At 41.7% G+C, this 15194-nt stretch overlaps 1 protein-coding gene across 8 annotated transcripts in view; it reads right to left on the bottom strand.

Moving 5' to 3' along the window:
* The window catches only part of PRRC1 (proline rich coiled-coil 1), a 31197-nt gene extending 16392 nt beyond the window's left edge, over positions 1-14805 (bottom strand). The window contains exons 1-5 of one of the 8 annotated variants that reach the window (XM_049796471.1): positions 12566-14336; positions 6657-8116; positions 6368-6484; positions 2289-2675; positions 855-1012 (exon numbers count right to left, since the gene is read on the bottom strand). In XM_049796471.1, coding sequence (XP_049652428.1) covers positions 855-1012; positions 2289-2675; positions 6368-6464 — 642 coding nt within the window. In that variant the 5' untranslated portion in view covers positions 6465-6484; positions 6657-8116; positions 12566-14336. Of the gene's footprint in view, positions 1-854; positions 1013-2288; positions 2676-6367; positions 6485-6656; positions 10825-12565; positions 14337-14482; positions 14501-14539; positions 14624-14656 lie in introns of those variants that run through there. The other 7 variants (XM_049796475.1, XM_049796470.1, XM_049796473.1 and 4 more) reach the window with 7 other exon arrangements.
* Between the last annotated feature and the right edge of the window lie 389 nt (positions 14806-15194).

Here is a 15194-nt window from a genome sequence, read left to right as displayed (position 1 = left end):
CCTCCAAAACTCAGCAGTCCCACTGGAACATCAATCTTCTTGATTCTTCCTTCACATTTAGTATGAGACAGTACAGAATATGGCGTTGCTCTTGAAGACAGTTCAGCATTCATGCACGCTTAGATCTTTTTGCCACAATCTTCACGATGCTATTTGTATGTAGCATTTGTCACAGCTCCAAAAAGGTTACAGGCTAATGATATTCTACTAGTTTATGTTACTGCTTATTTCCTCTGTATGATTAGAATGCACCACAAGGAGTATCTGTTCTGCAATATAATCCATGCCTTCTAGCGGAATAGAAAAATCCTACAAAATATCTTAGACACTTCTTAGGTAAACTGTTCTTTGGTGGAAAAAATATGTATTTGTCTCTCCTTGACGAGGTTGGTTTGTTATAGAACAGGTAGGACTTGCATCCCATAGAAATCAAACTCAGTTCATTAGGAAATGATAAAGAAATGGGATATACAAAGAATTCTGGTGAGATAAAACAGACTTTTTCTGCATCCAGTTGCCTTTAAGTAAAAATTAGCTTTCAGGTCTTAAAGAGGTTCTAAATCTTCACCTAATCTATAAATGTGACAGGATCTATTAGGTATGCATATCTTCCTCTCACAAGCACTAAAATTAACCTAGAACATCTGCATTTGTGTAGTCCTCCCTCCTCTATAGAGAGGAGGAGCAAAAGCATAGTTTCAGCAAACACCACTACTAAAACCAGCCATCTTGCACATGAGGCCAGAGAAAAGACAGGATTTATAGCAATATGCATTTAAAAAATAAGATACGTCTTATTATAGTCAGTAAAAAATGGTAATTCCTTGTCAAGGGTAACAGACAAAACCCCATACCTTTATAAACCCCCACAGTCCTCCAGCAGGTGCTCCACCTTGGGCAGTACATACTCTGGGGTCTTCATGCTCCTCAGGAAAAGTGATTGCAGAACCAGTTCCAGGAGCCAAAGGTGATGAGAAAGTTGCTTGTTGAGTAATAGGATCTGCCAAAACACCTAGTAAGAGGCAAAAATAAAACACAAGTGTTCACTTATTTTACTGCATTTAACTTGTTACACTGTAGCAACATGCAATTGTTCAACAGGAAAATGAGCAGGAAGAATAGAAGAATACTGGGCTGATTCACTTCATTTCTTGAAAGCCCCAGAACAATTCAGTTTGTTAAAGGTTAGTAGATATAACTACTGTGAATGAGTTCAACAATATCTGCTTATAGAACTGAGACTGCCGTACATTATGTATAAAATTAAACATGTTTTTTTCTTAGCAGGTCAGTTTAACAGTCATGCTTTTTACTACATTCAAATTTTCACAAGCAGCCCACAGTAGAAGAAAAAGAGGAATGGGTGTTGCTCTCTAAACAAAGAGATAGGAATGTTCTCACACATAATAAAAGAGAGAGAAGTAGGAAATTTTCTAACCCTGAGTGCTGGAAATTAGTAGGAATAGAAAAAAGAGCAAGCAAATGAATAGCCTTACAAATTTTAAAGGAAAACAAAAGAAACTCAAACAGCAGAAAATTTAAGGATGAGCCTTTGCCCCATTACTCAAGCCTGTTTTAACTGATTCTCCAACACTAGCCTTAATCAATTTTTATTGTACACTGCACAACTGATAGGTCTTTCTAGACATTTTCCTAATACAGACTACTTAAAAGAGGTATCACCAGTAATAGTAAAGGCCTGGCCCAATTGTGGTTGAAAAGCCAAGTTTCCGTTCCACTAGCAGAAAATTACATCAGTTCAGCAACTACAGCAATTGCTTGCATGGAAGGTATGTATTTTTAGCTGTCCTAATGAAATTTAGTAGCTGGAAACAAGAAAATAGAAGCTGGTGTCATGTGATGAACAGCTTGTTATAGATAAGTTGTTCAGAACAAAACCTGAAAATTATGAGATTACAGCCTGAAGTATCACATCATTCTGTGGAATATCATGGCTGAAGTTGACTCTCTGATCTAAACAAAAGATATGTATAGATAGATGTTCAGCTGGGCTGTCCTGTGCAAGGTAACAAAAAATAAAGCTCCCAAAGATTTTTCTGTGAGCCTGAATGCTAGGAGAACTCTACTAAAGAGGATTCTCTGTCCTAGACCATGACTGTATTTTAAAGGTTACTCTCCCTTCTTCTGAGTGCAGCTACATTAATTAAGTGTACCTGGAATAATAAAGAAGCTGAACTTGCAGAACTCTAGCAGAGTGGTGGAAAAAGCCACCCAGGAGATCCCTCATCCTGTCTCACAAACATGAGAGCATATGAACAAAAAGTTACCTGTGACTGGAGGTGCAGAAAATGATGGCATCAGTGGGCTCTGTGGTGCTCGGCCAGCATGACCTCTGGTAATGTCATAGGATGAAGACACGGCAAATCCTGAAATGGGGGGACCAATGGGAGGTGCAGGAAGACCAGGGCCAGCAGTAGAGCTTAATGGAAGAGATGTAGTGAACTGGGACACGGAGGTACTAAAAGCTGAAGAGGCAACAGGAGGTGAGGCAGGAGGTAGAGGTGGTGCAATAGTAGAAACTGTTGCAGAAGGCACAAGTGGAAGAGAAGCTGAAGTCATCATAGGAGGAGGAAGTGGAGACACTCCAGCTGGCAAGGGTGGTGAGTATGCAGGAGAAGATGACATACTTTGTGTAGCAAGGGGACTGGACAAAGCTAGAAAAAAATGAGAAAAAAGGAATTTTAGAAATAGTGAACCTTGATCTCAGAGATTCAGTTATATAATTGTTCGGATATTTTACAAGTAAGTTTTGACCTGGTCTGTTTTTTTTCCCTTCAAAGTGAATTTTAATTCTGCTTGAGTTTGCATACAACACCAAATGTGCTTAATTTTTGCTGATAGTATCTGGTAAGCCACATCTCTTTTTTTTGCATGACCCTATTTGTCATAAGCTTAAAAAGGCAAACCAATGTTTTACTACTAAATTTATAGCAGCTGAAGTCTGCCTCAGACATTTCTAGCTAGTACTGTTCTTTCTGAACAACTGCTTAATCAACAGTAATGATGACGATGCAGGAAGTGCCCATCTTTAAGAATAAAACATACACTCATCTGGGAAAGCAGGAGCTACTTCAGAGGTATGGTTCTACAAGACAGGCTGAGCACCAGGCAGTCCTCTCTTCCTTGGCACCCAGCCTCCTAATCCATCTGCTTTCTCTGTTTCAGTGTGGCCCTCAGCTGATCCTTGGATAAGCTAATTTTGCTCTCTAAACCAAGTTTAGGCAGAGAATTCAGTCAGAAAAACAGAAATGACCATTTTTGATAGCAGTAAGCTGCTGGATCAGCTCAAGCATCTCACTGGCCTCAACCTAAATATCAATGACAGTCAAATGATATGCTAAGTTGCACTAATGCAGTGGATTCCAAATTTTATTGCACACCCCTACCGGTAAAAATTTTTTGAGCATGCACCCCCACAACATATATATATTTATTTTTTATTTACATGTAACACTGTACTAGTATATTATGTATAGTAGAAAACACACACAATAGAAATTTAAAATGGAGGAGATAAAGATGAATGAAAAAAATTAAAAATAATTTTTATTTATTAACAGTACAAAAACTTCTCCCACTGAAAAGCTCTATTAATATACTATTAATAAAATAACATAATATGTTAATAATGATTAACGTACTATATAATACAATTATTAATCATTTTTTAGTATAAGCAATGTGATTGAAGAAGCCTCATTATTTGTTAAATCTTGGTTTAACACCTCATGATACTGTGATTTGAAGGTCTGGTTCTATGTTCACATTATTTGGATACTTGGCTGTAATGGCTGTCATAGCTGGAAAAGATACCCAACAAAGATACATAGATCCAAATGGAATTAGTACATTATTGGCTGTGCTTGCTTACTAAATCATGCTATTTGTCTTCCACTCACACCCACCAATTATGCAAAGGTTTTTCTTGAAATTCACCTAGCAAATTTCCATCTTCCCCGATGTTGGTCAATTGTTCTTGCAAACTATTCAGAAGGTGTTAACACTTTCTATTTTTAACAAATGGGTTCAAAGTCCTTCACTGGAACTCTTTGTTGGGAAGATTTTTACACAAGTCAGGAAATTATCTTTGCAAGTTGATGTGTACAGATCTGACAGTTTTTATATGTACACTTGCATTGTTTTTGGCAACAGGATTGCATAATGATGGAAACATTTCCAAATACCAGTTTTCAAAATGCTATCTTGAAAGCATGACTTTCTTACAAAAAGTTGTTACTGCAGCACTCCTTGTTAGAACATCATCTTTACCTTGAAGGGACAAATTATGAGTGCATATTTTTTTGAAAATATCTACTAGGTAGCCCACTGCTGACAGCCACTCGTCATCACAGAAAAGGCCAGCAAACCTGGGATACTTGTCTTTTTGTAAAAGGAAAACATTCATGTCATCTTTAAGTTCAACAACTCTTTCAAACACCTTGCTACATGACACCCAGCAAACCTCTGTGTGATACAAAAAAATTTCGTGGTCACTCCCTATCTCCCTACAAAGTATTCATAAAAATATCTAGTATTTAAAGACCATTTTTATAAAATTAACCACACTGATGACATCTTGTAGCACTTTGTGCACTTCTGGCTCCAGTTTCTTTGCTGCACTAGCTTGCCTATGAATGAAGCAGTGAATAAATTTCAGGTGTGGTGATATCTCTGTAACCTTATTCCAGAATCCATTTTTATCCTAGCCAAATCAACTGTTCCACCAGTGGTTAAAGTTACACAGTTTTAATAAATACATTGCTTTTATTAAAGAAGTAATTTACTGTTGAGGATATACCTTCTCCAGCACAGCCGTCCTTTAGCATTTGACAATAAAGTGGTTCTTTGGGTATTTTATTATTGAAGCAGAATTTAGCAAAAAAAACATAAGCTGAGACATGTTAGGAACATCTGTACTTTCAGGCAACTGGATAGCAAACCTCCCACACTAATTTGTGTAATTTGTTCTAATACTTATTTCTTCAGTGATGCTTTCTCTGCATCTTCCTACGGTATTTGCTGATGAATGCATTTTAGTTTGTCACCATATTGTTTTCCATGTATTATTTCAGACATTTTTACCGTGTCAAGAAGAACAAGTGTTTCCCTAATGTACGTTCTGCTTAGTTTTCAGATGTCTTGCTAATCTTAGTGGCTTCATACTAGCCTTGGCTAATATCTCAAGGCACAACATGCACTTAGGGAAACGTTCATCGTTAATGATGGCGGATGTAAATTTATATTTCAAATAGTCCTCTTGTAAATTTTGAAATTTTTTTGGTCAACTGTTTGGCAGATCCAATTAGATTGTTAGCCATATTACAAGGTAAAAACAATGGTACAGAGCTCACACTAGGAGGCAGAGAAGCGTCAGCTCTTCCATTTTCTTGTTGTTGGATTGTGCTCACACCATTAGCAGTATTTTCAATCCATGGTCTCTTTGCAGGAATCTTTTTTAAGTGACTTGCCCATTTTGTGAAGGCTAATATAGTTAAAACTAGACAACATAACCCATAAATCCACTCAAGCAGGCACACAAACTGCAAAGCATCGCAATATGATGAAAGTGAGCAAACGAGTGAGGGTGCTACTGTCAACCCCTTTGCATCATGGAACACCCACTCTCAGGACATGTGAATATCTGGCATATGGACCAACTGAGTGAGGAGATCAGCATCAAGCAGTATATTAAATATTAGTGAAGCTTAATTTCCTTCTTATTTTTTAGATAAAGAGAAATATTAATGGAAGTTCTAATGTTTTATTCCCTCACCCCAATGGATTGCCTTGTACATCCCCTGGGATAAGGGCACTCCACTTTGGAGTCCACTGCACTAGTGTGACTCAAGATAACAAAACCAGATATGTCAGAAAATTAAATATTTGGTATTCAGAATATGGTGTTCAGATTTTTCAAAAATCAGAAAAAGTGCTTTGATTACCACCTACAATATTAAAAAACAAGTGATTATCCAGGTCTACCACTATCCCCTACAAGACTGTAAATTTGTTTTGTTTTTAACTCCTTCCTATGCTGTTCATCTAACTGTGCGCTGTAGTGGAAGGCATTATTTCCCTGGCCCCACATCCTTAAAAAACATAAGTGCATCCACATGACTTCATAAAAAAGTTTTTATTCAAGAATAAAAAAACGTTTAAAATATTCTGCATGTCAGATACATGTCAGATAAGAAGCACACTTCCATGATTAAAAAACAATTTAAATTCTTCCAATTAGTCTGGAGAAGAGCACTGTAATTATGCTGATTGCAATGTTTTTGGATGAATTGCTGTGCTTCAAAAGACATGAATAAACATGCCCAAGTTGCTGAGGAAGTTTCTGTACCTAATGAGACAGGTGTAGCAGTGGCAGCAGCAGCCCCTGCTGTGCTTGGTGGGGGTGTGCCAGGTGGAGTTGTCTCTATTCCACTCTCTTCCATCATTTTCTTTCACCTATGAAAAGCTTTGAGAAAAAAAAAAAAAGCATATCTTGAGAAACAAGGCAAAAGATTTTAAATTAGAATGTAAAGGCCACAACAGTGATTTACATTCCTGAACAGAGCAGGTAATTCAAATGCCAACTCTAGAAAAGAGAAAAAAATCAACTGATCTCAAGTACATAATTATCCACTTACGTCTCATTTCTCCTGTATCTTCTCTTTATTTTTAGCACTGTGATAACACCTCAAACTCCGAGCCTCTTTCTAAAAACCTTACTATGCGTGCCCAGTTACCGCTTCCAATATATACTGGTGGTACTTATGTGAGTAATAATAGGGAAGTAATTACACATTGCAAAACCTATATCCCACTGCAAGAAAAACTTAACAACAGGGTAGTATTTTGCTGCGTTACTGAGCTGTAGCAACTCCAACAAGGATCAGCTATTTTCAGAGCTGACGCATGACAGGATGCAAAACGTGGCAAGAGGCAAGGCGGAGGACCGAAGCCTCCCCCTCCTGGCAGCCAAAGAACCACGACTGCCCACAGGGTTGTAGCCCTCTCGGGCCTCAGCACTTCAGCAGATGCTCCCAAGCATCACACCTGAGCGCATGCACCTTGCTCAGCACCACGAACAGCCAGCAGCACAGCTGGCAATGGCCCAGGAGTCCTGACTCTGTGACCTAAGCTCTAACCATGACCGTGTCTACCTTAAAGCAGAAGCTTTTTGGGGTCAGCTAAATAAACCTCCAGAAAAGCCAGATGAAACCAGCTGAAATTCATTTCCAACATCAATAAAGTTACACTGAAATTAATTTACACTGAACAAGTTTCCCAGTACAGACAGCTCCCGTAAAATCCAAATACGATACTGCTCTGGTGACATTATTGGAAGTGAAAGTAATTGAAAACTTTGGCTTTTATTTTGAAGGCCAGATTGTGTCGGAAGTTTCTTTTAACATCTTTGAGTAAACCTTTAAAATATACTACTTCTGAAAAAGTAAAGCTATATGCTTATTTAAAAATCTTATATTAATGTAAAAGGGCTTAGGAGAAGAAAAGGAGAGGGGAAAAATTTGGGACTTTCATGGACGCCTGGAGATTTTTGTTCGTCAGTACAGAGGCAGCTAACAAAAACCCCTACTCGTCCCAAATCTGGTAAACTAGACAGCAATGATTTGTACTGCTGCCTGAGGTAACAATTCTTAAGGAACTGTCCTGGGTTCAGCTGGGATAGAGTTATTTTTCACAGGAACCTGGGAGATGGGCACAGTCGGGGCAGCTGACCTGAACTAGCCCAGGAGCTATTCCATACCGTGGGACATCATGCTCAGTATATAAATGGGGAGCGGGCCAGGGGGGCTCTCTCGACTTTCGGTGGGGGAAGTGGTGGACCGTCAGGTTCCAGGTGGTGAGCAGTTGCACTGTGCATCACTCCTTTTGTATATTCTTTTATTAGTAGCGTTGTTGCTGTTATAACTTCTTTTTTTGTGCTGTCCCAGTAAATCGTCCTTATCTCAGCCCTCGAGGTTCCGGTTTTTTGTTTTGGTTTGGTTTTTTTTCCTTTTCTCCTTTCTGATTCTCCTCCCCATCCCACCGGAGGGGGGCAGGAGAAGTGAGCGAGCGGCTGCATGGTCCTTTGTTACCGGCTGGGCTGAAACCACGACAGGAACTTTAATGAATAAAAATCCTAGGTAAAGTAATTATGTGTATGAAAAAGACAGACTCAAACATTTTCCACCATATGCATTACATCAGCAGCTGCTGAGGACTGCCAGCTTATTCCCTTTCACAGTTTACAGACGAAAAGCTTAGATAATGTGTTGAGTAAAAGTACTTGTGTGTATATAAAAAAACCCTCTACTTACAAAAATACAAGGGTTTTTCCTCTCCTTCAAAAAAAACCCCCTCGTTGTTTTAAAGGTGTACATGACTAAGTTCGATACGGAGGAAAAATTACTGTTATTACCAAATTGAAAAATCCAAAAAGTAGGACGTCTATGTTAGTCTTGACAGGCTTACAAAGAGTCTCAAACACAAATTAAGCATCAAAATCACATAGGAGAAATTATAGTCTCTCTGACAAACCAGTATGCTTTGCATAAGTGATTCAAGATTAAACATTTCAGCCCAGTCTCAGAAAGCAAGTAAATGTTGTTTATGTGCAGCACTCTTCATGAAAACCCTCATGACAGAGGGATTTTAGATTCTGAGTACATCTTCAACTAATTTAAAAGCTTCTCTTCAGGTGGGATGAAAGGGTCAGTAATTGCCTGGTGGGGAACAGACTGTCTTTGCAGAATGAGTACATCTTATTATCCCTTAGAAAGCAACTGCACAGTCTTCCATTAAACTTCACCAAGCAGAAGAATTTGCAATAATAAGATTTTGTCTTGTCATCAAGCTACCGGAGTTTACACTCCCCTTCATAGAAGTATTTCAAAAGTCATTCTTCTTCTAATTATACACTGCAAAGCAAGAAAGAACTTTCCATTGTGCAACTAAAGTAATCACTGACCAAAACCTCACAGAAACATTTTATTTTATCAAGCCTCTTTGCTGCTTGATTTCACCTGATGTCATGATTTAAAACTGCTGAGAGGTGCTTACTACTTAAAATAAATACTGTGCCATGTAGAATGACTGAATAAAATTCCACAGAGCAGCTTTTCAAAAACTCTGTACACAGCTTTTTCAAAGCTTCACAGAGCTACTAATGTCAGGGGGAAAATGGGACAACCCCCCAAAATGTAACCTAACCTAACTGACATCTGGAAAGTTAGGAATTAGTAGAAATGCAAATAACACTGTAGTTAACTTCAGAATGAGAAAAGTGAAGCTAGCATTAAACAGAAACAGCAATCCCAAACTTGCAAAAATTATTAGTCAGTTGCTGAAATACAGTGATTAAAAAACCCCATATAAGTGACTTAAAACTTGAATATTAAAAAAAGGAAAAAAGAGTGGTTTCAGATTTTCTCCTCTCACATGTGTAAGGAACGGGTTACTTTGTTCATGAAATCGGAAAGGGAGAAGAGACATACTGAGAGTTAGCAGATGCCCTGTGTAAATAACAAAACTTGCTTAATTGGTGCGTAAAGGTCACGGGAAGAGGGCAACGGCTATAACTTACTAGCTAAGGAGGGAAAAGAACAACAGCTATAATCTACCAGATAAGGGGATGGACTGCCCAGACTGTACTTTTCCACATCAAAAGACATTCTATATCAAAAGACACTCTTGAGAAGATCGACCGAATCTGCTTAGTAACAGACCTGCACGAATGAAGAAAGAAGAAGCAGGACAAGGCAGAGGCTTGCAAGAAAGAGATACATGAAATGTATATAAGGAATGTAACTATAACCTAAAGTTGCGAGCTTGTGGTGGAGCACTGCCTCCCTGGCCGCCCAGCGCTGTTTTGCTCTCTTATCGCTTGCTAATAAATTCGACCTTTTTTTATTCACTACAAATTGGCTCCTCCAATTTGTCACGAGCATCTATAACAACATGTAAGCGTCTCTGGGAAAGCCACCCATCTGCAAATCCAGCCTGGCCAGGACATGGAAGTTTGAGAGGGGTATCCTGCCAGTTGTAGGGCTTATTTCCTCTCCCTTGGACACTGCAGGTCCAGGTGTGCATCCTTAGGCAATGTGTCCCAGTAAGCTGGATACCCTCAGAGTGACACCCAGTCAGAGGCATACTGCTATCTCCTTTCTGTTCTGGCTTAAATTTTATCCTTTGACCCCAATACATCACGTACTCTTTGATGTATTGTCCACTATAATCAGTTGGAGGTTTGCCACTAGCTGGGGAAGAGATGACCTCTCCCTACCTTTTGCTGTAAGAGTAGACAAATTCCTTTATTCCCTTGCATAACGCCCAATAGCCTATAGTATTTTCATCCTGCTCTCAATTTTTTCCTTCACTCACTTCCCTTTCCATCTACCCACCCTCATGCCTATTAGAGAACCCTGAAGCCTACATGCTTCTATACTTTTTTTACCTTTAGCATACCCATCCCTTCACACAACCATCAATCTCATTGTGAAGTCCTGACCTCGTAGGGACTAACATGAAGCCTGCACAAATAACAGCTTTCTATACAGTGAATTCTCAACATAAGCCAGTTGTAGTTTGCATGTGCTGCATGGAATAACATAAATAATTAAAAAAAAATAATGTTAAGGAGAAAGGTAAGACATGGGAGGAGGGAATACACAAAAGGAAAGCAAGAAGTACAGTAAGTGTAACTGGAAGCTAGTAGCTCATCATGTTGAAAGAATCCATCACTACATACAATTAAAACTGATCCCATAGGATGTATGGTTTAACACTTTAATCTAAATGGCCTACCTGAAATCAGTCACATGTGCAAAATAGGGAAGCATCAGGGTGGAAGAAGAACATGGCGGGGGGGGGGGAACACAGGCAATCCACAGACCTTAACAGTGTTCAGTCCTCAACAAAGTTACCAATGAGGGTTTCCAACTTCCCTTAGGGGAGTAGCAGGGAAAATGTTTCCCAGTAAGATCAGCCTACAAATCCTTAATGACTGCTGGGTGCGGAACTGGACTGTCTTTTCAGTGATTTAAAAAAAATAAAAGTAATAATTCTCCATAGTCCAAGCCACGAACACATACTTTGAAGCAAGTAGCACCTGAAAATTCAGCCTAACTTCTTAAGGAAGTGACTTTTGTTGCTTCGTGCAAACTAGAACATTTTGTATTACTAAATTGAAAAAACAAAGGAGAAACTCTGAGACTGGCAAATTGAAGCATGTGCAATTAGGTGAAAATAACAGCCATACTGCCATCTAGTGATCTGTGATCATAAATTGATTTCACAAATTTAATAATCTCACATTTAGATAGAAGAAAATCGTGTCTTATGCTTCTATGAAAGTAAAAAAGAAGGTATATGGAAACGAGAAACACAGAAAAAAACACATTCCCAATGATCAGTCATCCTTAAAATAACCCTTTTAAGAAGTAGAAGCATGAATTGTGTTAGGCTTCCATCAATTATTTGGTTAAAAAAAAATAAATAAAATAACCCATGTCAGTACTAATGAAGACACTATGGGGATAATGTTAAACCCTCACATTACACAAAGAAAATATAGTATACCCACAAGGTTTATCCCCAGTTGACGGGTAACTATATTTTACTGATTCTCACCAGCTGAATCTCATCCATTAACCTAACCTCAATTGCAGAGCCTGTGTCAGAAGGGAAAACCAGGCTCAAGTTCTGACTGAAAATTTTAACAGGGCTCATATTAAAAGCAGGAATGAAATAATTTGATTTAGAGACTAAAAGGCTGAACTGGCAAATTATTCATCTTTTTATTGAAGTATAATAGGAATTAATTACATTTGTCCTAATATTTTGTAATAATCTTAACGACATAACCACACCTCAAAAGCATTCTTCAGGTTATTACTCTAAAGTATAGAAATTCACAGTCAATGATAAAGTTACCAACAAATGGAGATTACCAAGTTTCACATGGATAAAAACACATTATCTAGAAATCAGTCATACTTCAGAGTTCATAATGAGGCCATACTTCCAGTCACCCTTAATTAACCCCTTCTTGTATTTCAGTAGATGCTCCTGATAATAAAAAACCCCACAACATACTTAAGAACCCTAAGAGGCAAAACTATCCTCTAAACAAGAGTCTAGAAGGAAACAAAACCACAGCTGGAATACTAAATTCAAATGCTATTAAACTTCTCATCTTTAATCATAACAGGCATAACTATTTTAATTAAATGTGTGTAACAGTACTGGTTACACACATGGTTAATGGCTAAGCACAAGCTGACAACTGTCCAGAGTAAGGACATTATTTTTTTTAATTCGTTTGAACAAATCAATTGTTTGGAGCTATTCCCAGTGCAACAACCTCTTCAGACAAAATGTTACATCCTAGGTTGCATTAACTGATAGACAGATTCACAGGCACATACTTCTATTCAATGGGAGAGAAGTCAAAAGAAAAAAAAGCCCAAGAACCCACAAAGATGCAAACAAGAGGGATTAAAAACAGTGACCAAGAAGAAAACAAGAAAGAAAATGACAAAAGAAAAACATTCACCTGTTAAAGATGGAGTGAAGCTGATGCCAATCAAAAAGCCAACACTTTAAAAAACCAAAACAAACCAAAAACCGAGTTTAACTGTTAGTATATTAAAGTTTAATCTGAAAAATCCCTCACATTGGTTTATTCCATTTTAGAAAGGGAGGGCACAAAATCAGGGATAAAACTTCCTTCAGACTCTGGTCCATTAAATGCAGGCAGGTCCCAGAGGGCATACAAAGTCTCACTGAAGCCAAAGGAAGGGCATAGAGGGATCATCAGTTTAATTACCTGGTGTTCAATTACTTGTTCTAAAGTCCAAAGTCTTAAAGAGAAGTAATCAGAAAAGACAGGCAGACAGGCAGACAGGAAAAAAACAACCAACCAGACTCTCCTATACCTATTCCATATTCATAGCATAATGTGAATCACAACACCTGCACCAGTTTTTCACTTTAAAAAAAAAAGTCTGTTTTTCAAGCAGAATCCAGTATGCCTCAGACCTAACGCAGTACCATGATAGCTCAAAACACCAGGTGTGCCAAAAGGGGTCAACCTTGTCTTGAGACTACTGCAGACAGAGTTATCATAGTCCACACATACCATAAAAAATAAGAAGTTCCACCTTTAGAAAAGCTTCCTCATATCTGAGAATTATTTTGCTTCCTACATTCTTAGTGCCATTGCCAACTCTTTGGATTTGCTCCGGACTACCGGCACCCTTACCATCAAATACTTAGTTTTAAATACTACAAAGCTTATGTAGCTCCAGGGGCTTCCTAGTTCCAATGTTATACGATAGTATACAATGTTACATACAACTACATAAAAACCATCAAAGAAACAGCTAAACAAAACCACGTACATTGTACCAATTTGCACCAATAGCTATATCATATTATGTGACGCAACAGCTCTGGCACTTCCAGAGGTTTTTCCCCAAAAGAAATAATGCTTATTTCATGCGACAATAAAAATAAATAAATCACATAAATAAAGGGCAAATCACTTCAACAATGCCTCCAGAGACATTGTAAACTAATAAAGCTCCTGAAGCATCACTTCTATCAGATACTAACAGATCCTCAGGGGTGAGGATTTCCACTGTCAATCACGCTCATTCAAGCTGAAACCACAGGGGGTTTACCAGGACCAGCATTCCCACCCCCAGCTGCACGGCTGGAACGCACAGTCCCGAGACCCGCAATCCAAGCTCTCTACACAGTGCGGGGGGGGGGGGGGGGGGGGGGAAGCCTGGTCGCTTGGAGGGTGACTCACAAAAGCAGAACAATGTTAAGTGACCTAGCAAGGTACCAGGACCAGCCAGCTGGAAATTCTATAGAGAGTGCAGGTCCACGCACGCGTTTGCCATGCCACCAGCCACTGAGGCAGCAAGCAGTCCTGCTGTAAGGACTCTGATCGGCATTCACAGCCCACGACCCTCACCTCACAACAAGCCTCAAAGCATGTTCCTCTCAGCAGAGAGGACAGGAACCGCTGCTGCCCTTTAGAGGGACAAGATGGTGCAGAACGAGAGGAACGAGACAGAGTGCCCACAGCAGGGTCAGGCCCCCGGCTGCGCCCCAGGACCGAGCCCGCTGAGAGGCCGACACCGCGCAGCCCCCCGCCGTGCCGCCCAAGGGGGAAAAGGGCCTGGGTGGGAGGCATCGGGACGGCTCCCGGACCTCGGCCGGCGGCCCGCACACACGCACAAACACGCACAGACGCGGCCGGGCCGGCGGCCGCCCCGCAGGGCCCCGCAGCTGACCGACAGGCCGCCGGAGCGCGGAGGCGTAGGCCGGCAGGCCGGGCGGAGCGGCGCGGACCCCGCCGGCATTCCCCCCTCCGGGACACACCCCAGCACCCCCCCTGCCTGCCGCCCCCCGCCCCATACGCCACAGCCTCCCGCGCTGCCCGCCCCCGTAACCGCCAGACCTGCCCCAGCCGCTTCGGGCCCCCCGCAGCCGGAACCCGGGATAGCGGGACAGTTACCGCTGCGGGACGCCGCCGCCGCCCGGCCTAGCGCAGCCCTCCAGCCACTCCCTCTCCGCCGCCGGGGACGACGGGTGCCAACGCGTCCCCTCTGCCCGCCACGACACACGCCCTCACCCAGCCCAAGCGCCAGAGCCCGCCGCCTCCGGCTGCCGCTCGCCCGCCCGGCCTGCCACGCTCGGCCTGCCACGCTCGCCCCGCCGCAAAGCCGCGCCCCGGGACCTGCCGGCGATGAAGACGGACACCGACGGGCTCCACCGCCGACTACAGCTCCCAGCAGCCCTGGCGGCGCCGCGCCGGGCACCGCCCCGCCCCGCCGCCGCGCTTGCCACGTCGCCGGCGGCACTCCCTAGTGGCGTCGCGCGCCCCGCTGCCATTTCCGTCGCGCCACCGACGCGCAGCTGTCGCATTCAAAATGGCGGCGGCGGGGGAGTCGGAAACCTCTTTTGCCACGTTCGGCGGGCGGCGGCGGGGAGGGGCCGCGGTGCGCGGTAGGGGAGAACGGCAGGGCGGCCAACAGTCCCTGCCCGGCCCGGAGGAGCGCTGTTGGTGCGGCGTGCGGGCTCGCTACCCAACACCGCCCCCCTCCCCCCCCCCGCCCCGCGTCCTGCCCGCTGCCGCGCCATAATTTCGCGTTGTCTCACGTTCGCACCTG

This window comes from Accipiter gentilis, chromosome Z (assembly GCF_929443795.1).
Source record: "Accipiter gentilis chromosome Z, bAccGen1.1, whole genome shotgun sequence".
Lineage (NCBI taxonomy): Eukaryota > Metazoa > Chordata > Aves > Accipitriformes > Accipitridae > Astur > Astur gentilis.
Note: the sequence above shows the minus strand (reverse complement) of the source record. Positions and strands in the feature narration are given on the sequence as shown.